This window comes from Protopterus annectens, chromosome 4.part0 (genome assembly GCF_019279795.1).
Source record: "Protopterus annectens isolate FY-2018-M chromosome 4.part0, PAN1.0, whole genome shotgun sequence".
Taxonomy (NCBI): Eukaryota; Metazoa; Chordata; order Ceratodontiformes; family Protopteridae; genus Protopterus; species Protopterus annectens.
In genome coordinates this window covers 426,998,638-427,024,083 of record NC_056733.1, presented here as the reverse complement: position 1 = coordinate 427,024,083, position 25,446 = coordinate 426,998,638, and the positions used below count along the sequence as shown (strand labels likewise).

Genomic DNA, 25,446 nt, shown 5'->3' with positions numbered 1-25,446 from the left:
AAAAAGACTAGATCCCTAATCAAGCCTGGGTCTTCTGCACTGCATTCAAGCTCTGTTCAGTACCAACCCTTCAACTCAAATACTTACTATGCTTCAGATGGAACACAAAAGCATAGCTAGAATTCATGTGTATGAAAAAAGTAGGAAGCATCACTGTGGATATCGTCAGATGCCTGACTGACTAGAATTCAGTAATAAATTACATTTAATTCTCCTTATACTCTAACAAAATATTAGCTAATCTTTCTTGCCCAGTAAATATGTACATTTTAAATGCATGTTTTTACTCAAAAATGTAGGTGCAGACTTTTTGAAGGCGCACAAAGCAACCAACAGATCGGGTCAGTTTTGGTTACCTACCTAAACTTTGAAACAAACTATCTGTCATTATAAATAAATAAATAAATAAACATCTTTCACTAAACCATATTACATTTTAAACCATCATATATTCTCTTAGTAGGACTATAGGCATTAATCTTCTTAAAAGTCCCTTATAACTATTCTTAGGTCACTGGCCATTTTCTTCATTATTTCTGTCTCTGTTATTTTTAAGCCTTTTTTACCAACTCTCTCTAGTTCTAATAAATTTTTCTGGTTGTCACTGGAAACTCATAAAGGCAAAACTTATCAAAGCTGCAACTCATCCTCTTGATGAGTTTTAAATTGACAATTTTCTACCCTTTCACCTGTGTTGTATGGCCTATCATTCCTGCCTTATGAAAGCATTTATAATACCTTCTGGTATCAAATGTCCTCTCTTTTATTTTATATTGAAACCTTTCTCAATTTATGCTCTCTTCTTCCTCCTGCTATACTCATAGGTCTTTCTACTCTGTCTGCTCCAATTTCTTCTGAGTTTAAATACTGAAACTTTTACTGCTTTCTCAAGTTTTTGCTACTGTCTTTGCCTACTTTCTACCTCATATATTCCTTTACCATCCTGCTGCACCTCTCCAATATACTACCACCATTAAGTTGCTTACCTACAACTTGGCATTATTTAGTTGTATCATGAAATATGCTGTATTTCCTCATACCATATTGTACAAAATACAAAGTGCTACTAATGTAGATGATACGTTGTTGATATATTAAGTATATAAGCAATAATGCCCGACAGGGTATGTGTTAATGTGTAATTAACGCCCGCCCAGGGGTGTTATGAGGCCTGATGCCATAGGCATTAATTACACATTAATACACACCCTGGAGGGCATTATTGCACTTAGAGAATGGGCTCTCTGTAAAACTGTTGTGTTTTAGTTATTATTTTTTTAAGTACTATATTATATATATATATATATATATATATATATATATATATATTTGATGCAAAATAGTTCTTCCACCTATTGTTTCAAACTTTCTGTAGTATATGTTAACAGCATTGCAGGAAGCATTTTACATCAAAAATATATATAAAAAATAATATAGTACTAAAAAAATAAGTAAGTAAAACAACAATTTTACAGACAGCCCATTTCTCTCACTCTCACTCTCTCTCTCTCATACACAATCTCTTCTGCTTTCACACTCGCGTTCACTAATACAAGCATAATTCTCAAACTCATAGCACAAAAAATCTGGATGAAGCCAGAAATAATGGGGGGGAACAAAGCCCCAGAAATAGGGACAAATTTAAATATTGCTCTTACAAACGTAGAAAGTTACTAGAATAAAAAGGTCTTGTATTACAGTGCATTTTCTGAAGGATATAAAGCCTGAAACTTAAATGCTTGTCATTATTTAGTGAATTTGCTTCTTACTGATTTGTAACCAAACTTCAGAAAACCACAGATTTTATGAGGAGCAGAAAAAATATGAAGCTAAAATCTGGACATTCTGCGAAAATTTGGACAGTTGAGAGCTAAGCAAACAAGATCGCGCTCACTCTCTCTCTCGATCTCACACACACAGTCTCCTCTGCTTTCATACACGCATTCACTCACACAAGCTCACTCTCACTCTCTCTTGATCTCTCACACACAGAGTCTCCCCTGCTTTCATACATGCATTCACTCGCACACACACAGATGGAAAAATAAACACATTCATACACATACATACACACATGCACTTTCCTTCCTATTTTTTTTTTTTTTACACTCGCTAAACAGCAAAAACGCTGCTTAGCAAGTGTAAAGTAATGGTGGCTATCTGTTTTTTTTCCAAGCTCCACTGCAGCTTGATATACTGCTATGAAGAGGTGGACTCATTTTTCAGTGGGCATTACTTGTACATTAATACCCTGCTGGAGAACGTTCATTCTTCAGTCAGGGTGCTGATGTACAGTTTGCCCATTCTCTAATGTGGTATAGTGACTGCTGAGCCTGAGAAGCAAACTGCTTATTGTGGTGTTATGTCTGTGATTTATACATTGGTTAGGTTGCTTTTAGCGGGATGGGGGATACAGAGTTTCTAAGTCAGAAGCAAGCAGGTAAATCAAATACAGAGGGAAATATTGAGTCTCTAAGTTTGAAGCAGACAGGTGGAACAGAACCAGACAAGCTATCCATGCTGTCTCTAGGACTATATCATCACCACAACCTAATGATGGAGTCAGATTCCTAACATTTTGTCCTAGAAAAGGTTCTTAAGAGGAATCTCCATGGAGTTACATGTTTAGGGTGAAATTAGTCTAGAAGGTGTCACAGACACTTAAAAAAGAGAAAGGAGCTGTTGTCCTGCAAAGGAGAAATTAATGGAATACTGTTGGGTAGAAAGTCTGGTGAATGGAATACTGTTGGGTGGAAAGTCTTGTATCAGTAAGTATTGTTTATTGTATTTGCAAATTTTGGGGGGAGCGCTATTGTAATCTTTAGGAAGGAATACTGACATTTTGTTGACCAAAAAGAGGTTTGTTTATTTATTTATTTATTTGACATTTGGTTACTGAGAAAGTCCAACTGGGCAAGAAATCCATTTTCAGCAGATGCCTGGGGAGAAACACTCCATAACAAAAAGAGAAAGAAACAAATATAGCTTTTGCATAATTAACATCAGATATAAAACAGAGAAAAAGGACAATTTGCAGAAAATCTCCATAACAAAGAAAACAAAACAAAAAATATAGCTTTTACATAGTTAACATCAGATGTAAAACAGAGGAAAAGGCAATTTAAAGATGCACAAAATGTCAAGTACATTCATTTGTACATGTGTAGATCAACATATCTAAATATATCAGAAGGCAGATTTCAATTCTACACAGAAGATTAACAATATGTGTCTGCAGATATGCATATTAAATAGGAAGTTTTACATAAAGTGGTTCTGGGAGGAAAGGTCAAATATTATAAAGAAAATGGAGCAAAAGTATTATAAAACTGATGTCAGAAACAAAACAGAGAAAGCCAATTTACAGATGAACAGGAAGCCCTGTCCATGTATTTTGCAAATGTGAATATACATGGAGTATCGGGGCCAGTAAAACAAACTAATGGTAAGGTAAAGAGGTAAGGGTTAGCTAGGATTTAGAGCACAGACAGGTGGACGTGAGTAGAACGTTTTTAGTGTAAGCTTAAATTTCTTGTGGTTTGCAATTGTTCTGATATTTAAGGGCAGTGTGTTCCATAGTTTAGTCACCAAGTGTGAGTATAGAGACCAGCTAGCAGCTTTGTTTGGTTTATGTCTGGTTAGAAGCTGCTTGTCCTCAGAAAGGAGAGGCCGGTTAGGTATGTGAATTTGGAGAATTGATTTTAAGGTGGGACAGGTCTCTGGTTTATACATAATTGTATGGCAGTTGTTAACTGAAGGTAGTTTAGGTGAAGGTAGTTTAGGTATTGAGGGAGTTCTAGCCAGTTAAGGTGGGTAAGAGTAGAGCAGTAGTGTTTATAGTATGAAATGCCTGTTGCAAATTTTGCAGTTTAATTATAGCAAGATTTTGGTTTTATTTTTAGTGTATTCTGAAGGTTGGTTAGAGTGGGGGCACCATAGAGTAAGGAGCAAAGCAGGTAGATCATGGCTAGTGTAGTTTTGATAGTTGTACCCATGAAGTTTTTGTGGCGGTTGAGCATCCCTAATTTTAGTAAGTTTTTTTGATAGCACTGTGTATATGAAGGTCTGAGATTAGTTTGTTGTCTATTATTATGTCTAATAATTTGGTGTGAGGGACTACTTCAATTGCCATATTTTTCAATGAGAATATCTTAAAGTTGGTTGGGAGTGTCCTTGGTATAAAGAGGAGCAGTTTGGTTTTGTTGGGTTGAGTAAAATCTGTGCATTATTGTGCCAGGATTTGATGGAGGAGAAGGCAGTTTGGGTTACTTGTCCAAGGTGCACTATGTTGATAGATGAGGAGATGAGTTGAGTCATTGGCATATTGAATAAGGGAACTTTGGCAGGAGGCAGTATGGAGATTATACTGTGGTGTGGCAGTGCTATTCATCCTTAAGGGAACCCGAACTGATTTAAGTAGGGGTTTTCACTATTACAAGAGTGAACTTACTTTAGTAGACCATTCTAGCTCTCTCTCAATTGTTTTGTCTACATTACTGGTTACTGGCTTGCACTCATCATATGAACCCACCCGCCACCCACATAGCAGGATAGTGTCACCTGTATAGTGTCCTTAGAATTTTGGCTTTTAATTTTGGTTTTAGACTTAATTTTAATGGTGTTTGACTTAATGTTAACTCTTTTGCATTTCCCCCTTTATCAGACCCTGTAGAGTGGTCAGCTAAACCCAGTAATTCACCACCAAAATCATAATTCTGGCAACCTAAAATTACTATATGAATAAATAGTAAAGGGAAGGCAGCAACGCTTCCTTTTGTATTACATTCTGTAATTGGCCTCTCTTTATACCATAAATTTCAGCTCACCTGGTACTTTTAGTGATTGTTTTTTTTTACTGCTTCTCTTTCCTGGGCTCTGCCTGCTCCATTCCTCCCCTACCCTACCCCCAATTCCCTCCCACCCCACTACAACTACATTTATTCTAGCCATAAACACACACCCTGAAATACTTGCACCAGTCACACACATTTCCCATTTTACCTTCATATCTAGCCCCACCCTTGAATAATTCATCATTTTCATTACTATATCTAGTTCAATCCTTTTACACTTCCCTCCCACCCCTATTTATCCACACTCCCTCTACACATCTTTCCCCCTTTCTATCATTGCTCTTAGCTACTCTTCAAATGCCAAACCCCTACTTTACTACAATCTGCCTCTTCTACCTTACAGTAACTCTCTTATTTCTAACACACTGCTCAGCATTCAAAATTCATGATATCAATATATTCAATAATTCTAACACATCCAACAATAGCTTTGAAAAACAAACACAGAGCTACTCTTACATATCAGCCAGTCTATTTAAAGCACTCACCTGTCTACTAATACAATATAGAATTTTGCAACCTTGCTTTAATTTTAACCTATTGCTCCTCTTAAAACCAAAATCAAACATTAAACTATTTAGCACCTATCACTATCCCTCTCTCTTCTCATATCTACCACAATGTGGGGACATCCACCCAAATCCAGGACCTACTTTAACCCCCCTTTCTCATAATAGATCATCTTCTAACACTCTACTCCTAGTCACACTAAATCTACATAATGTCTGTAACAAAATAACAGTCCTCCATGTCTGGCTTTCTGAAAACACCCCTGATATACTTGCAGTCACAGAAACATGGCTAAAACCAAATAATTGGCAAAACCTAACCTGTGAATTCCCAGTCAACAGTATAAATCTATTTGGTTTCACACAACCTATTACAACCTCAACCAGGATCCCAAAAATAAGAACCAAGGGTCAGTTCTTGACTGGATCATAGTTACAGATCCTACCAAGTATTCCAATGTTTGTACTCTCCCTGACACTTTAAGTGACCATTTACCAGCCTATACCTGCAGGACAACCACCCAATCACCCAACCTAACCAATTTCAACAAGCAACACTTCATTAATATATTAAAATCCTTCAATTGGTCCATACTAAAAAGTTTACCTTTAGATGGGTATACTCTATAGACTCTATAATGGGTCTAATGAGTGATGAGTAGAGGAGAACAATGACCTCTTTTTTCCTGGATGAGAAACCTTTTGTGATCAGATGTGCCACATAGAAGGATTTCCTGACTACTGTGGTGATGTGATTACCAAAGGAGAGACTACTGTCCACCTGTGTCCCAAGGTCTCTTATCACATGTTCGGTGTTAGGTAGACTACTGGCTATGTGGTAGTTCATGGGTACAGAGTTTTTACCAAAAGGGATGACAATACACTTTTTGGCATTGAGCTTGAGGCCATGGCATTGACACCAGGCATATGTCTCAGTGAGGCCCTTTTGTAGGATGTCCACATCATTAGGAGTTTTAATTATGGCTCCTAGTTTGCAGTCATCTGTGAACTTTGTTAGCCAAAGACCTTCTGTGTTAGCCTGTACTTCAGAGAAGTAGATACCAAACAGGAGAGGACCTAGAACTGAACCCTGTAGTACTCCACTTGTCACTGGTCTGAAGTTGTATTTAGAGTTTGCTACTTTCACAGTGTGGGTTCTGTCAGTGAGCTAGTTGGCAACCCATCTTGTGACATAGGGATTTATACCTAGTTTAGTGAGTTTATTTATAATTGCAGAGTGGGGGATGGTGTTGAAAACCCTGGCAAGATCTAGATAGGCTGTGTGAACCATCTTACTCTCATCTAAGGCTTTGGTGACCACTTCAAAGAAGTCTATCAGGTTTAGGAGACATGATCTGCCTTTTACAAACCCGAACTGGGTAGGGTCCAGAGTTTGGAGATTACCAATGTCATTGTTTATAAGTTCCATGATGATACAATCCATAGCCTTGCAGACCAGGCTCGTCAGGGTAATGGGGCAGTAGTTCCCAGGGTCTGTTGTGGCTCCCCCTTTGTGGAGTGGGATAATCGTTGCTGTGCACCATTCAGTGGTAGTTGCGACATGGTGGAAGAGATGCATACTGCTGGCCATCTTCTCAGGGATGTGAGGTAAATAAATGTGCTCACTGGCATGTGTTTGCGTGGCAGCCAGGAACTGGTGAAGTACCCTGGATGCAGATGCCTGTGAGACCCCCATCATGTCCCCAGTTGGTCTTTGAAAAGTACCTGTAGCTAATATTCTAAGGGCTACAGATACCTCTGTTTCCACTGGGATGGGTTCCCTTCTATTAGCTCTGGGTCTGAGTTGAGGGCAGCAAAGCTCAGTGAGTTCTTGTAGTATGTCTCTGTCCACCCTGTACTGCTCTACAGTCCTCAGGTCATGTAGCCCCTGAAAGTTTACCCTGGGCCTGAACACTCTTCTCCTCCTCAGTCTGGGTCTATTGTCAGCATCATCATCATCACTGACCTCAGCCTCTAGTGCATACAGATGTAGCAGAGCATCAGCAGCCCCTAGCATTCTGTCAGTTAAAATTCCGAAGTGTGTACTCCAATGGTGCAGAGTATGTGGGAAATAGATTGTAGGGTGTATGCATACCTTATAGTGGTGCGCTACAGATGCAGGCTGTGTGAATGGCTAACTATATTGCATTCCACCTGTCAGGTATATCATTGAGGAGTTTGAATAGCCCAGTGTCTGTGGAACAGAGCTTAACAGTAATTTGTACATGACTGGGTTTTCCAGACTATTATCTTTTTTTTTTTTAAATACCTTCTCTGCTAAACACTGCAGTGCAGTGCACAAACTCATGCCACTAGTATGAACATTGCTTAGCAGCACTGGACATACACCCCTGCATAGCTGAGCTGAGCAGCACGCAAACGAATGCCACTGAGCTCCAATCCGCTTAAACATAATGTGACACACCCTCTTTTGATGCCAGCTACCTCTTCTGTGGACACCAACACAGTTCAGGGGCTACACCAGTTTTATCTGCAGACACAGTAGCCCATTTTTGCTATTCAGTAACCCCCAGCTCAATTGCATACTGATCTGTGGACACAACCTGGATGCTTCACTATTCTAGGGCCTGCTTCCTTAGCAACCACTGAAATCTACCATTTTACATACTGCTTGCAGGCCCTTAAAATGCATTATTCTCACATATGTCTTGTTTTTGGATTTTACAATTTTTAATATTTTTTTTTTGCATAAAGGCATGTTTGAGTGCCGCACAGCAGTGCGCAAATGTGATATGGCTATTTTTACATACAGGACATAGTTTTGCATATATCTGTCCCTAATATGAAATCCCTGATCTTCTAAATGGGCTTTTACAGCCTTGTTCAATTTTTGCTTTCTTGTACACGGTAATTTTCCGTGTACACTTCAGACACCAAGACAGGGTCTGCATGACTACCTATCTGCTTGCTGGATCACTCCAGCACCCTCAATTGAACTTATTTGCATGAAATTCACCTCCTTATGAGATGATTTGCATTCCGCAGATACTTCCGTGTTTGCACGCTCGTGCATGCTCCCCTGCTCTGTTTACTGGATCACACGGTTGCCAGTTTCCATGTTGGGCCGTGCCACTTGGCCAACATGGAAAATCGCTTCGCATAGGCTTTATTAAATTCTCCTTAGAGTCTTGATTAAAGACTCCAGAAGTTAAAGTAATAAAAGAGGTTAGCGTGAAGCCCCTGGTGGAAGAAATTTATCTTAGTGAGTCATCTTTTACAGATGAACTAGATGAAAGGGAGAAGCTTGTATCTGTACTTATGAGAGAAGAAGCCGTGGCCTCCATTTCATATCAGAGTTCTCATGAAATAAGCTGACCTGTCTGACCTTGAGGTAAGCCATGTCACTTTCAAGAGGGAACAGTAGGAAAGCAATACACTAAGAAGAGCTAGAAAAAATGTAGAAAGAAGGGAAAACAAAGGAATGTAACAGCCCCACTTCATGCTCATACTTTGAACTACAAAACAACCTACTCAGCAATGTAAGCAAAGACAACTAACAAATTGTGTGACAATTTTTAGTTCCAAAAGACATTTAGAACACACGATGAAGTTAGTACATTGCCACATTTTATGTGATCATTTAGGAATGAATAAGACAGAAGCTAAGATTTTACTTATATTTCACTGTCATGAAGGATATAGAAAAAATGTGCAACTTGCCCAGAATACCAAAAGACAACACCAAACCAGAGCTTAAAAACATTTGATGCCCTTATCTATAGTGGAAGTCCCATTTGAAAGAATGGCAATAAACATTTAAGTTCAATTTAAAATTGTGTATGGGCCATAAGTAAAGCCTGGTACTCACAGAATGTGCAATCAATCAATCAATCAGTCAGTCAATCAATCAATCAGTCAATTAATCAGTCAATAAATAATCCCGAGGCAGTTTCTTTGAGAAGAATTAATGCAAAGTCCATGACACAGGAACTAGTAATGTTTTTCTAGAGTAGAAATTCCCCCCAAAATCATTGCTGAACAAGACACCCCAATTCATGTCTAGTATAATGCACAATCTTTGTAATTTTTAAAAGAAACAGTTAAGAAAGTTTGTATACCACCCTGAAAAAATATGGGCTACTTGGATGCTTTTAATAAAACTTTAAACTCAATGATATGAAAGGTTATAGCATTATATAGGGCAAACTGGCACCAAGTGTGCTCATATATTTTCTTTGCTGTAAGGGGCGTGCCCATTCTTCTGCTGAATTTACAAATTACTGCAACACACTAACAAATAACTTCAAACTGTTACATTTCTAGCCTACTAATAATTGATGGTGCTATAACTTTCATTTTTACTTTGATATTAACACAACAGTCTATAGGAAAAACATCCCATTGGTCTGATTTCTTCCTAGTTTTATGCATGGTATGCAGATCTTCATATTGCTGAATAAGCCACAGACAACGACCATTTTCAAAATTATGCATGTCACTGTTAAATTTTGATATTTACATCATTCTTGTTTACAGTATACTCTATGATAGTTTCTAATTGTACATACATTATTTTATAAGATGATATTCTTATTGTATTTGTCCACTTTGATGACACTTTATTTCAAAGTGAAACTGTGATTATATTCTATCTAACTAACTCACTTGTGGAACCTTTCTCCTGGGTTTCACCCAAAAGTAGGTTACTCTCAGTTTGGACAATACAGGTAACAAAATATAAACAACTAGCTCGATAGAGGACATATATAGATAGGCAGGAAAACCACTAAATAATTAAATAAATAAAGTGCTTTTATTCAGTTTATGAACCAAAACTATGTTTAATTGTAGGATAGCATGCTTTACTACGAATGTCCGACAATCATGCAACTAACAGAACAGTATAGTGCATCTGAAGGCTCAGTAGCATGCTGCACATGTTGAAGTTCCTATTTGCACTCTTGTTTTTCTTACTCATCTTGCTTTTTTTTCTTTCACTTGGAGCTATCATCATCATACAGGGCTGTGCATAGTTGGCACTGAGAAAGAAACAGGCAATATGGTATTTTGTAAGTGATAGCACCTAACAAACGTGGAAGTATTAAGGTATATTATACCCACCAAGGGCATGCAGTGGCCTGAACATGCAGGCAGAAGGCCTATCATGTTTTATAGGATCATAGGAGGTTACCAGGCTATTGGTCCTGAGGCCCTTATAAGCCTAGCCAAGAGTTTAGCCCATGTTTAGACAAGTCAGCACCCACAGCCCCTGTCCAGCAGGGACACAGGTGGAATACCAGGAGTGTATTTTCTGTTTCCCATCCAATTATCCAGGTTGCTTTTAAAAAGGGATAATGAGGTACTCTGCTTGACATGGAGAGGAAGTCTATTCCACAGATGGGGGAGTCTCTGGGACACAAATCTGTCCCGCCAGCAAGTCCTATTGATATCACAGACCAGGTTGAGGTCACACGTATGGGTTGCTCAAGTGGAGCTTGACTTGCAGATATGTAGCAGTCGTATCACGACGGGGTCTGAGATTGCTTTGCATGCCAGACAGAGGTCACCTCTGAGGAGTCTGTATGAAACTGAGTAGAGGAACAGGGCTTTTAGCCTATCTTTGTAGGGTATGTGTTTGAGGCCCTGGATTCTCCTGGCGAGGAACCTCTGTGGTCTCTCCAGCTGCTGTATGTGCTTTGCAAGGTACATGCTGAAGGGGTCATCATATTCAATAACTGGCCTTCTAAGGGTAGAATACAGGGATCTTATGACCTCTTCGTCCCTGGATGAGATACCCTTACTTATGAGGTGGGCCATGTGGAAAGCTTTCTGTACAATGGAAGCAACATGGTGGTCAAAAGTCATGTTACTATCAACCTGGGTGCCCAAATCCCTCACTACTGATTCTGTACTTAGAACATTGTTATTAATGTGATATTATGTGGGGACGTCACTCTTCCCAAAAGGGATGATGATGCATTTTTTGGCATTCAGCTTGAGGCCATGTTTCTGGCACCAGTCATTTGTCTGGGTGAGACCCTCTTGGAGGATGTCCACATCACCTGGGGAATTGATGACTGCGCCCTCTGCAAACTTGGTCAGCCATAGCCCACTGGTTTTGGCCTGCACTTCATAGAAGTATATCCTGAATAACAGAGGCCCCAAGACCGATCTCTGGGGTACGCTGCTTGAACGGGTCTACTCCTTGAGGTGGTTTCTCCTATTTTGATTAGGTGGGTTCTATCAGTGAGCCAGTTTGCTACCCAACTGGTAACATATGGATTAATGCCTAGTTGAGAGAGTTTATCTACTATGCCTGAGTGGGGAATAGTGTCGAAGGCTTTGGCCAGGTCAAGGTAGGTGCTGTGCACTGTCTTCCCCTCGTCCATGGCTTTGGTGACTGTCTCAAAGAAGTCGACCAGATTTAACAGACATGACCTTCCCTTGACAAAGCCAAACGGTGTGGGGTCAAGTGTTTGGAGGTTACCAATGTCCCTGTTAATGAGGTTCATGATAATCTGCTCCATGGCCTTGCAGATCATGGTAGTTAGGCTGATGGGTCAATAATTTCCTGGATCGGCGGATGCTCCACTTTTGTGTAAAGGGATGACAGTGGCTGTCCTCCACTCGACTGGGACAAAGCTGGTACTCAGGCTTTGGTTGAATAGGGTGCCTAATGGTGCTGTAAGTTCATGCTTGAGTTCATGTAGGATGCAGCCTGGGATGTTATCGGGTCCCATGGAGGATTGTTTGCCTTTGAAAGGGCAGTGATGACCTGTTCCCCAGAGATAAGGGGGGGGGTTCAGGGGAGATGGTGACTTTAAAAAGTGATTACTTTATGGTCGGATCTTACCAGGGGGGGATGATACTGCAGGGGTCCTGCAGTGGTTACTCATGTTGGTTAATACCAAGTCCAAGATTGGCTATATCTACAGTATTTGTTTATGTGGTGTCGTTGACCACCAGTTCTGAACAGATCTGGGTGCTTCCTTTGAGATTGTGGACATATGTGAAGAAGGCCTTATGACTGCCTCTAGTAGAGGTGGCCAATTTGGACTCGAAGTTGGCTTTAGAGGATTTCACTAGTGCTCTTATTTGCTTATTCAGGCTAAGGAGAGATTGCTTCCAATTGGGCATCTGCTCCTTCTTGACCTTGGACAGCAATTTTTTCCTTTTATTATATAGTTTATTTATTGCAGATGTCCACCAGACAGGATTACTCTTCCTTATGAAGGATGATTTTGTCCTGTCAGATATTCCTGATTCCATGCATTTATATAAATGCTCGTATAGTATTTCAGTGTAGATTTGGACATTGGTGCCAGTTCCTACAGTGGGGGAGGGGGCTGTGAAGCTGTTTCTGCCATCCCACAGGAGGTTGTAATCAGCTTTGGAGAAGTTTTTTTGTTTGACCCTAGCTGGGGGGGGGGGGGGTTCAGGGGAGATGGTGACTTTAAAAAGTGATTACTTTATGGTCGGATCTTACCGGGGGGGATGATACTGCAGGGGTCCTGCAGTGGTTACTCATGTTGGTTAATACCAAGTCCAAGATATTATCACCTCTTGTGTGGGTATCGACTAGCTGTTCCAAGGCATTTGCATTGATAATATTGAGGAATCTCTGGGCATTTGTGTTATGACATGAGTAATTTTTCCAATCTATGGTTGGGTAATTAAAGTCACTCAGGATCAGGGTAAATGGTTGAATCTTGATTGATTTGAAGAGGTCCAGATAGGTGGAGTGGGCATCTTGAGTCAAATTTGGGGGCCTGTAGCTAGTAATTTGAATAGGGGCCTTGTCAAACATTAACTGCACCTGGAGTGTCTCCCGTGTGTCATACTGTCTGACCAGCCTGGAGGTGTGTATGTCTTTTAATATATATTGAAACTCCACCTCCTTTGGCTTTGCTGCCTACATTTTGGGGCCTGTATGTATGATAGGATAAGTAACCAGGTAAGGCTGGGGTGCTCTCCACAGCTTTGAACCAGGTTTTTGTGACTGCACAAATGTCAATATATTCCAGAGTTAGGAATGCTTGCAATGAGTGCAATTTCAATGTTTAGACTCCTAGCATTTAGCAACATGATCTTTAATTTGCATTTTGTTGAGATTTTTATGTTGGTAGTATTGACCTCACAACTCTTCCTAAAAAAGGCACTATGGGGGAGGCAAGAGCATTTACCCGAAGCCTGAAGCCCAAGTGAGACAGATGCAGTCCATCTCTAGCAAAGCATCATGGTCTGTCAATCATATCTTCCCAGGCTGTCAGGCACTGGATCCCTCTGGAATGACACCAGAAAGTAAGCCAATTGTTAAAGTCAATCATTTTCTGTTTGTATTGAGGCATCATTCTGGGTGATGGTAGAATGCTGCTTAAGGCTAGTAGGGACATACCTGCCTGGGACACATATTCAGGGAGCTCAATCATGTCTCTCTTCATATAGTCCAGGGAGGTATGTCTCAAGTCGTTCACACCATCATGGACTATGACAGAGTCATAACAGTACCTGTTGTTGAGTAGCATGAGTGCATGTGTGATATGGTGGATTCTGGCACCTGACAAACAGCTAACCGTGACTTTCTCCTTATCCAGCCTGGTGAGAGACACATGTGTGTGTCTCACAAAGGAGTCTCCTATGACTAATATGTTGAGTTTGTGGTTAGGCCTTAGTTGCGAGACACTGGTGTGTGGACTATGCATAGTATGTGGTGTGGAGGGTTGTGAAGTTCTTGTGTGTTTTTGCCTCTGAGGTCTCCTTTGTTTGGGTTTGTTTTTGTAGGGTTTAAAATTTTCCAGTACTACCACCTCTAAGGAACATTATTGCACATGGAAAATGGAAACACCTAGAAGAAAAAAGACTTTGAAGTTACTAATAAAAAGTACATGCATAGTTAATGTACAGTTTTGTTACTATATACTGCTACCTTAACAGTTTACAAGACATCGTTCCATAAAAAGCCTAATGCAATAAGATTTAGAAATGTTAATAATTGCTTCAGAAATAATACAGCATTGAAATACTTGTGAAAATATATTTCATCTGAATCTCAGTCTGAAAAACATTCATGTGTACTTTGTCATTTTCCTCTAAAAAGTAAAAATACTTATTTCCCATGATGAAATTGATGATTTACAATGCCCCACAGCCACAGGCCTAGATGAGTATATGAATATGGATCAGTAGTCACAAGGGTGATTTGGTTATAGACTGAAACACTGACATTTTACCTTCCGAAGCAAAGAAATTCAAAATCAAACAGGGCATAATGGTTTCCATCGTGATGCATTTGATTCTGATGCTTTTTGCCAGCTCATTGTGTTATTATACAGGGCTATGAAATGCAGTGGGGGCAGCAGTGAGTAAGGGAAGTAGCAGAGGTGTTTTATAAGAGGAAAAATTTAATGAACTTTGTCACAGTGGTAGAACCTGGGAGCAGTTAATTTGATAGCTACATGGTGACAGAGGCTTTCATATACATAGTCAGACTTGCATCTGGCTTTCTACAGGTGGAGGACCTTAACATACTGATTATACAACTTTCAGTAATAAAGTGGGCAATGCAACATGAAAACCAGTGGCACACAAGCAACTTTCTGTGGTCATTTAGTTTACAGGGAACCAGGTAACTGTGCATTGTACTAACTACTAACTAGTCAAACACTTTTTTTTTTTTTTTTTTTTTTTTTTTTTTTGTAATTCAATGCTATGTTTCCTGAAACAACACTCAATAGGTCTGAGTGAGTCTTGAGAAACCTATATTAAATGTCCAGAACACAAGAACAAAACTGTGTCTGTATTCTCACAGTTTACTTGTAAATATATATTTTTAATTAATTTAGGAACTATCATACATTTTTTCCTCAAAGAAGGGTTTTATTATTTTGTGCGGATTAATGTTATAATTTTATTAAGTCCAGCTTCAGGTGCTAGAAATAGAATTTATTATCCTGTATTTAGAGTATTTATGTGCACAAGTCCCTTACCTACTATTTTTAAAAGGATATTTAAATATTTGCTTTAAAATTTTGCTTGTCCTAATTTTGCAGTTATTTTATGGAATGAGCATGAAAAGATGTCCATTAACACAAGGATGGAATAAATATGTCCAAAAATAGTTGACAAAATTGCTGTACATTCCTGTATACACAGGCAATTGTGCTGTTCTGTTAATAAAATCATAACTGGGTGGGTTCAGTAGTGGAACATGGGCAGTGTTTTGTTTTTCATCTCTATGGCACAAAGGCAGACTGATGTCTGTACCATTTCTGAGATGGGCTCCTCCAGAACTCTGGATCCCAACATTTTGTCAGTGGAGGAATGACTAGATGGTGACCTGCATTCCTCTCACTGAAGTAGGGAGTGAAATCCAGAGATGCACTTTGTCAGTTGTCCAGCACAGCAGGGAGCTATCTGGAGATATTCCATGGGTGTGTACACACTGGGACACATGCAGATCTCTTATACATGGCCACTGATGACAGTAAGGCAAGGAGCTAAGCCATATGTAACCAGCAAAGGCTTCCTGGAAGTTCATCAACCACCACTACCACAGCTGAGTCATTACAAAAAATGGATGTCATTTTGTTCCAAGGATTACTGGGGGAACATCCACTATGATAATGTAAATGAAACCAGGCCAGAAAGTCTTCCAGATTATGGGGAGTGTAGTATCAGGTGAACCTCTTCCTGGAGAATGGAGATGACATTCATTGATTAAGACTGAAAGACAGAAGAAAAAAGTGTTTTGTTTTACAATTAGATGTTTATTAAGTTACACTGGTATTCACTGGAGCAGTGCATCATACGCAGGCGTTTAGGCACTGCAGTATGGTAAACTTGCTCTAACTACAGCATGGGATAGATGGGAAAAGTAATATCCACATCAAACATGTAGCAATCACTCACAGGAGATGCCAACTAAAAGGATAAGTGGAAGGCAGTGGTCACCAAGAAGAAATGCTGTCACTAGTGATTAGAAAAACAAATACAAACTGAATCTTCACAGGTCCAAAAAGTCTAATCAGATGTTGGTAGGTACCTTCCAAGGTTCATGATTAGGTCATAGATGGAATTACCCAAAGTATGATGTCATGATAACATATTAACCACAATTTCATATATTCCTACATAATTATATGTAGGCAGTTACATTTCCCACTTTCTGTCATTGAATATCTAAACTGAAAACAACGTTGAGGTGAAGATTATACATCCTGCATGAAAGTATAACAAGGGTAATCAGAAAAGGAAAAACAAATATTTCAAAGTGCCTGTGTACATGTACACATATGCACAGGTGGGCACACACACACACACACACACACACATGCATGAACTATATACACAATACACACACTTATGCACATCTCATTTTCAATGAGTTGTTCTCCTGAACATACAGGAAATGTTTCACATTCTGCAAATAAAAACATTTCAATGTCCAATCAGTACTAACACTTAATATCTTTTTGTAGTTACCAGATATTCATACCTATTGCATTATACGCTGGGAGTACATCGCACTTAATCCACTCTGTGTCTGCTTTCACTTGTAGCTTAAAACCTAGTGACCGTTTCCTGTCCTCATTGAAATGAATTTTGATATGTGATCTTTCCCTACTGAACTGATTTAACCTTTCACGTATTTCAACAATGACATCATGACGTTCATCCTTCAGATCTTTGTAGCTTTTGAAGCAGTCAAGAAAGACAACCAGGTCAGCATCTGAATCATTTTTTAAGGTTGTCCCTTTCCCGGATGATCCACCCTAAAAATATAAGAAGACAAAAACTTTTTTAATAATTGTTTCTTTCTGTTTTACCTTCATTCAGTACACATTCATGGTATTGCCTTGGCCACACCCTATACCCTGACAGATCCGTCTACCACTAGTATGCTTCAGCTAATATCTCTAAAGTATATCTTTATCGGGTGAGCCTCTATATATATATATATATATATATATATATATATATATATATATATATATTCCAGAAGCCTTTCAGAGATTTTGAATTAGCGGATCTGGTGTTGCGCTGTGTTCATGGATTGATGTAAGTGTTTATGTTTTAAGGGTTTTGGGTAGGGTCTGTAGTGTGTGTTAGTGTGTTTGGTACTGTGGTGCGTGTGTGCGAGGGGGATGTAGCTTGTGTGGTGGTGTTTCATGTGTTTGTGTATGTAGTGCGACCTTGGAGTTAGTATTTTTAAGTAGAGGGGGTGTGGGGGCGCAGCTCCCCATAATGGGGGGTTCGGGGGGAACAGCCTCCATGCTTGCACATAGGATTGGGTTGTGTGTTTGTGGGGAGGAAGGTGTGTGTATGTGTGTGGTGTGTGTGTGTAGTATAGAAGTCACAATTTTGAATTTCACGCTTCTGGGTGTTCGATGTTTTAGCCTTTCCACTTCATGGGCTCAAGATTCTGAAATTCGATATTTCAGGATTTCAAGCATATAAAGTGAATATATATATATATATATATATATATATATATATATATATATATATATATATATATATATATATATATACATATATATATATACATATATGCGTGTGTGTGTGTGTGTGTGTGTGTTTGTGTGTGTGTGTGTGTATGTACACTATGATGAACACTTTTAGCTAACATCAAAAGATTGAAACAATACTTATTTCATGATCTATAATCATACTTTGACTTAGGAATGCAGTCCATTCCTGTCATGATATTAGAAACCCAAAAGGCTTAGAGAAATTAAACTATGACAAACAAGGTGTTACATGAGTGGTAGAGCAAAACAAGCACTCTTTAAAAATTAATATCAATAAAGATTTACTTTTAACATATTAAAGAAGCTGAATCTTACTAAAGTGAGTGATAGAGATGAAATCTCTAACAAAGAATTGAAACTGTTGAGTAAAAAACTTGTGACACTACTGTTGCTGATATTTAAAACATTCTTTGAAACTGCCCAGATACTCCAAGACTGGAAATTTGCCACATAAGGAAAAGGTGCACACAATTGCCTAATTTTAGACCCTTCACTAATAGTAACATCATTATCACAATTGAACAAAAAATTCAAACAGATGTTGTCTTACTGACTTTGCTTCAATGTTTAAAAGAGTACATTACTACAGACTGATGCAGAAACTGCGCCACATGGATTTATCTACACTTTTACTGAAATTGATTGGGGAGTGATTAACAGACAGGAAGTAGCAAACAGATCAAGAAGGTTTCAACAGTAGGGTTATGGGATATGGACATGGGATACCCAGGGGTCTGTTGTGGGATCATATCTGTTAAGTCTGTAAATTTTGGACATCAGCTGGGGAGAGATGGGTGAAGGCTGCCAGCCTAGTCAAATAGAATTTGATACATAATTCTATCAAGTGTATAACTAAATGTAAAATACAGGCTTGTGTTTTTAAATGTAAGAAAACACTGTAAAATGTGAACTTCAACATTGTTGCAACATTGCCATCTGCTGTAAGGAAAACCAAGCCAAGTATTTCAAATGTGTCTTTTTAAGTTGAAAAGATCTTATGAATCTCTTTAATGTTTTGCAGTTCGGCTCCAGTGTGGCTGGATGAAGGTTTCAGGCCCATTGTTTTAAGGCTAAAGTTTATTACCAGAATTTAGATGTAGAAGGTGCTTTATTGCTCTAGTTTCTGCTAGAATGTATATGTAAAATGCCTTGTATTGTTGTAGGTTTCTGAGTAGGTGTTAGATTGCTAAATAATGCAGCTTGTGGCCTGAGAACTCAGACCAGGTGTTAAGATGATGCAATATGAATACTGGGAAAACCTAAGTGTCAAAAATGATGTAATTTTGGAGGGCCTTAGAGACATGTTTGTTAGTAATGTTTAAATACGATTTCTCACAAGAGACTGAAAGTATTTTGACTTTGGGCATCTAACTTATCAGCATTCTGCCTTATGCTCACATGTAAGTTTTAGCACTGTGATTTCTTGTAGGAATAGTTAAAGCTAGTAAAGATTAATTAGGTATTTTTCTTTGAAATCAGACCTGTCCTACTGTATTATTTTAAGTTTCTGTGTGATCTCTGAACTCTTAGATATCTCTGTGGTGTAGTAGTTTTGTCTTGTGTTTTAATTATTTATTATTAAATATTTTTAAAACCTTCTACCTGTGGCTGCTTTATGTAGAGATAAGCTCTAGAGTACATTGCATATTTATAGAGGTTATTGTAATAGGCCACTCTAAAGTAAGCCTTGACTGTTAGTCATACTACCATTGGATAATAATATTGCACAGTAATAACTGGACACCCTTTTAAGGGCCTTTGAGTAGCTGATATTTATTAGTTGGTGGTGGCAGTAATTACTACCATATAGCCTGGGTAAAGGGGCACAGCTGGATAACCTGTACCAGCCTTTTTCCCAGAAGGGTCTGTGTGGTTGTATAACCTCTTCTCAAAGTGTGTGGTGTGTCAGCTACCTGGGCAGGGACATGAAGCACTGGTTGGACAGTGAGGGTACTGGAGGTTAGCTTGCCAGCTAGGCTGAGATCTGGACCCTATAGCTGTGCCAGTGGGGAGTCTTATTGGGGACCTGGAGAACAAGGGTGCAACCAGCCCCAGACTGACTGTGATCTCTGTGTGCACTTAAGGGAAATTGTACTTTACTGTGTGTATTAGTTATACTTTCCTCTTCTATGAGACAACCTCCCTGGTGTTAGCGGTGAGGATTGAGGCTCCTTGATTGCTGGGCCAGGGCATGGACATTACAAGTGGTTTGGCAGTGGTGGGATCTACTTCACATACTAATTGGCTTGTAGTGGTGTGGGTAGAGTGAATTCCTGTAGTTTATGTACGGTGATCTCTAAAAGTGTTTTGTACTCTAAAATAGCCATGCAGTGTATACTCAAAGTTCAGATCACAGTTGTTTTATTTCTTTTGTTAGCTTAGTGTTAGTCAGGGTGAGCAGGCAGCATGCGGAAAGCTGACAAGGAGCCAGCTGGCGGAGATGTGCCCGGCTAGGGGACTGGTGCATGGAAACCTGACTAAAGCAAACCTGATTGCAGCCTTGGTTACAGCTGCATCAGAAAATAGTAGCCTGGAGGACAATCAGACTGACAGTTGAGATACAATATCCTCGGAGAATGGACAGCTCAACCTTTCTGCAGTGGACTTAAAAATCCAGCTGGAGCTAAAGAGACTTGAGTTGGAGGCCAGGCGTATGGAACTAGAAGTAGCCGAGAAAATAAGGAGTCTACAAGCTGAGGAAAATGAACGGCAGAGGAGGCATGAGAGGGAAATGCTGACTCTTTGCCAAAGTCATGGAAGTAATGGGGAAGGGAGTAACCGGACCCCAGAAGCACAAAAGGTCAGCAAATTTCTTTCACAGTTTAAAGAGGGGATAATTTTGATAGCTTCATTCATATGTTTGACCATGTATGTAAACAGTATGAAGTTGGCCAAGGGCTCTGGGTACGGTTCCTGACCCCTTTACTCCATGGTAAAGCTGTAACTTCTTTAGCAAAAAATGCATTACACTGACTGTTTTGATTATACTGCTGTAAAAAGACATTTATTAGAATGTTTAAGCTAACACCTGAAATGTATAGGAAAACGTTTTGTGAGCATAGTCGCAAGACAGATGAAAATGTATGTGAATATGTAGTTGAACTGAGCACTTATTTTCATAGCTGGGTGAGTGGATGTCAGGTCACCACTTTTGAAGGGCTGGCAGACCCTTTGGTAAGGAAACAAGCCCTTAGCACTTTGTCTGAGGACATAAGGATCTGGTTAGCTGATAAACAGTGTGCTACTTCAGAGTAGTTGGGGAAGAAGGGAGACCCATACCTGGCCAGCAGGGCAGCCCTGCACAGGAAAGGGACTCCCAGTACTGCTCATGGGACTAAAGGAACCCATGGTGGGCAGCACAAACTGCCCCAACAGAATCTGCCAGTAGCAGGGGAAGCCACTAGTCCAGGTACACATCCAGGAGCTAGGGTTAAATGTTTTGAATGCAACCAGTGGGGCCATGTGGCATACAGATGTCCACAGAGGCAAAGTGGGGAACCAAAGGTGAGGGAGCCAGTAAGTGGTAAAGACAAAATGCCAATAGTAGGTTGTCTTGAGACAACAGGGGTATGGAACTACCATCCTGCAGATGCCCTGAGAGGGAAGGATTTGGTTGAGGCAGTACTATGTACTTATGCAGGTACATGCAGTGAGGCTAGGAGACAAGCATGTGGGTCTGGTAGCCCTGGGGAGACCCAGACAGACTGCATACTTGCAGCCAGGACTGCTGAGGTGGTTACTTCAGAGAGTGAGCTACGCTGTAGCAGTGAGACTGAATGTGAGCCACAGCTGCTTGTGGGTACTGATGTTCCCTTGGACAGGGTAACTGCAAAGGTAGAGGTGAATAGTAGTACCCAGGCTGACAGTGAGGCACCACTGTCAGAGGATGCCAGACTTCCTGTGGAACAGGAGCTGGGAAGGGTTACAATGAGAGACTTGAGACAGGCTCACCTCTCAGACCCTACATTGCAAGGCCTGAGGCAAGTAGCTAGGGAGGCACCTGATTCTCAAGGGAAGGGGGAATCTGTATACTGGGACAAAGGGTTATATACAGAGAGTGGACACCTGAGGGAGGGCTAGAAGGTGAGAGAGTACAGCAATTAGTAGTGCCTAGAGCTTACCATATGGCACTTCTAGCCATAGCCCATGATATTCCCTTTGCAGGTCATATGGGCATAAAACGTACAAGGAGGCATATTATGCAAAACTTCTATTGGCCTGTAATTTCCAGAGATGTAACAGGGTACTGCAGGACCTGTGAGCAGTGCCAAAAGGTAGGCAAGGCAGGAGACAAGGTGAGAGCTCCTTTGATGCCTTTGACTGTGATTGAGGAGCCATTTCAGAGGGTAGCTATGGTCCTCTGAGTCCCCCAAGTTCCACAAGAAAAAGTATATCCTAGTGGTTGTAGATTATGCTACACAATACCCTAATGTAGTGGCTTTGTCCTCCATTGAGGCAGAGAAGGTGGCAAATGCTTTGCTAGAGATTTTCAGCAGGGTAGGTTTCCCAAAGGAAATACTGTCTGACAGAGGTGCCAATTTTATGTCAGACCTGCTGGTTTGTCTGTGGGAGTCCTGTGGGAAGAAGCACATGAAGACCACCCCTACCATCCCCAGACTAATGGTCTTGTTGAGAGGTTAAACTCTACAATCAAGTCCATGCTACGGGCATTTGCAGATCAGTTTAAGAGGGAGTGGGAAAATATTTGCCCCATCTGTTGTTTGCTTACAGAGAGGTTCCCTGGGAATCCACAGGTTTTTCACCTTTTGAGTTGCTGTATGGAATAGGGTGAGGGGACCTCTAGATTTAATTCAAGATGAGTGGGAAGGTGAGTGTGAGTCTCACAAGGAGTCTGTTGTGGCATATGTCCTGAACCTCAGGACAAGGCTTAGGGAACTCATGGGCCTGGCCCAGGAGAACCTGGCAGAAGCCCAACAACAGAAAAAGGTGTGGTATGACAGGAATGCTCGAGCTAGAGAGTATGTTGTAGGACAGCAGGTGATGGTTCTCATTCCTGTCAGACACAACAAGTTGCAAGCAGCTTGGGAGGGACCCTACAAGGTGGTAAGAAAGGTAAGTGATGTTAACTACATGGTGGAAGTGCTAGGCAGATGGCAGGGGCACAAATTGTACCATGTTAACATGATGAAACCTTACCATGATAGGCCCTTGTGCTGAGCATTTGCAGTGGATTGCAGGAGGGGTCTGACAGAGACATTGTGACTGATCTCCTCAGTGAGGCTCGGGCTAACACCTTGGTGGAAGGGGTAGCAATATCCCAGCAGCTATATCCTACCCAGGTTCGAGAAATCCGAGCAGTGTTGAAGGAGTTTGGGGGCATGTTCACCGGGAAACCAGGGAGCACCTACCTGGTGCAGCACTAGGTGGATACAGGACCTCAAAGGCCTATCAGACAGGCCCCTTATAGGGTGCCTGAGAGAGTCAGACAAACTTTGAGGGAAGAGGTACAGGCGATGTTGGAACTAGGGGTGATTCAAGAGTCCAACAGTCCCTGGGCCTCACCGGTGGTGTTGGTGACAAAGAAGGATGGCAGCACCAGGTTCTGTGTGGATTACAGGAAATTAAATAGTCATACAGAGGCAAATGCTTACCCCATGCCTAGGACAGATGAGGCCCTAGAGCAGCTGGGTGGGGCTAAGTATCTTACAACCATTAATCTTACCAAGGGTTACTGGCAGGTGCCCTTGACTCCCAATGCTAGAGGGAAGTCAGCCTTTGTGACTCCTTTTGGCTTGTATGAGTTCACAAAAATGCCCTTTGGGATGAAGAATGCCCCAGCAACTTTCCAGTGGCTGATAGAGAATATCTTAGCAGGAGCAGGAGGGTTTGCCCTTGCTTACCTGGATGATATTGCTATCTACAGCCATTCCTGGCAAGAGTACCTTCAGCATGCCAGGGAGGTGCTGGCAGACTACTGAGGGCTGGGTTGACCATTAAGCCAAGAATTGTCAGGTGGGTATGACAGAGGTCTCCTACCTGGGACATAGAGTGGGGAGTGGTAAGATAAGGCCAGAACCTGCCAAAGTGGAAGCTATTCAGTCATGGCCTGCACCTGTTACCAAAAAGCAGGTGAAAGCATTCTTGGGGACAGCAGGGTACTACAGAAAGTTTGTTCCCAATTATAGTACCATAGCTGCTCCCCTCACAGACCTGACAAGGAAGAACAGGTCAGATAAGGTAGTGTGGACCCCAGCATGTGAGCAGGCATTTTAGAAGCTTAAGGAAGCTTTGACATGACCCCCTGTGTTAGCCAGTCCAGACTACAGCAAATACTTTGTTGTGCAGGTGGATGCTTCAAACTATGGGGTGGGGGCTGTACTTAGCCAGAGTTCTTCAGAGGGAGAAAAGCACCCAGTGGTTTATCTCAGTCATTGGCTCCTACCCAGGGAGGAATGCTATGAGGCGGTAGAAAAGAAATGTCTAGCCATAGTGTGGGCAGTACAAAAACTTCAGCCTTATCTGTATGGAAGAAAATTCACTGTGATGACAGATCACAACCCTCTAACATGGTTAAACAGAGCCAGTCAGCAAAATACCAAGTTGCTAAGATGGAGTCTGGGGTTGCAAGCATATGATATGTCAGTGCAGCACCGCAGTGGGAGTAGCAATGCCAATGCAGATGGGCTCTCAAGACAGGGAATGGGGTGAGGTACACCCAGATAGACCTGACACTCTCAAGAGATGTTTCTCAAGGGGCACTTGAAAAACTTGCTTGAGTTTGCAGGGGGGGGAGAGATGTGACGATTGGGGAGAGATGGGTGAAGGCTGCCAGACTAGTCAAATAGAATTTGATACATAATTCTATCAACTGTATAAATAAATGTAAAATACAGGCTTGTGTTTTTAAATGTAAGAAAACACTGTAAAATGTGAACTTCAAGATTGTTGCAACATTGCCATCTGCTGTAAGGAAAACCAAGCCAAGTATTTCAAATGTGCCTTTTTAAACTGAAAAGATCTTATGAATCTCTTTAATGTTTTACAATTCAGCTCCAGTGCAGCTGGATGAAGGTTTCAGGCCCATTGTTTTAAGGCTAAAGTTTATGACCAGAATTTAGATGTGGAAGGTGCTTTATTGCTCTAGTTTCTGCTAGAATGTGTATGTGAAATGCTTTGTATTGTTGTAAGTTTCTGAGTAGGTGTTAGATTGCTAAATAATGCAGTTTGTGGCCTGAAAACTCAGACCAGGTGCTAAGATGATGCAATATGAATACTGGGAAAACCTAAGTGTCAAAAATGATGTAATTTAGGAGGGCCTTAGAGACATGTTTGTTAGTAATGTTTAAATACTATTTCTCACAAGAGACTGAAAGCATTTTGACTTTGGACATCTAACTTATCAACACTCTGCCTTATGCTCACATGTAAGTTTTAGCACTGTGATTTCTTGTAGGAATAGTTACAGCTAGTAAAAATTAATTAGGTATTTTTCTTTGAAATCAGACCTGTCCTACTGTATTATTTTAAGTTTCTGTGAGATCTCTGGACTCTTAGATGTCTTTGTGGTGTAGTAGTTTTGTCTTGTGTTTTAATTATTTATTATTAAATATTTTAAAACCTTCTATCTGTGGC

General features: G+C 40.5%; 1 protein-coding gene across 1 annotated transcript in view; it reads right to left on the bottom strand.

Moving 5' to 3' along the window:
* Positions 1 to 25,446, bottom strand: part of LOC122800256 (2'-5'-oligoadenylate synthase 3-like) — a 340,294-nt gene that overhangs the window by 300,050 nt on the left and 14,798 nt on the right. The window contains exon 2 of the mRNA XM_044069747.1: positions 16,818 to 17,094. Within this exon, the coding sequence (XP_043925682.1) occupies positions 16,818 to 17,094 (277 nt within the window). The remainder of the gene's footprint in view (positions 1 to 16,817; positions 17,095 to 25,446) is intronic.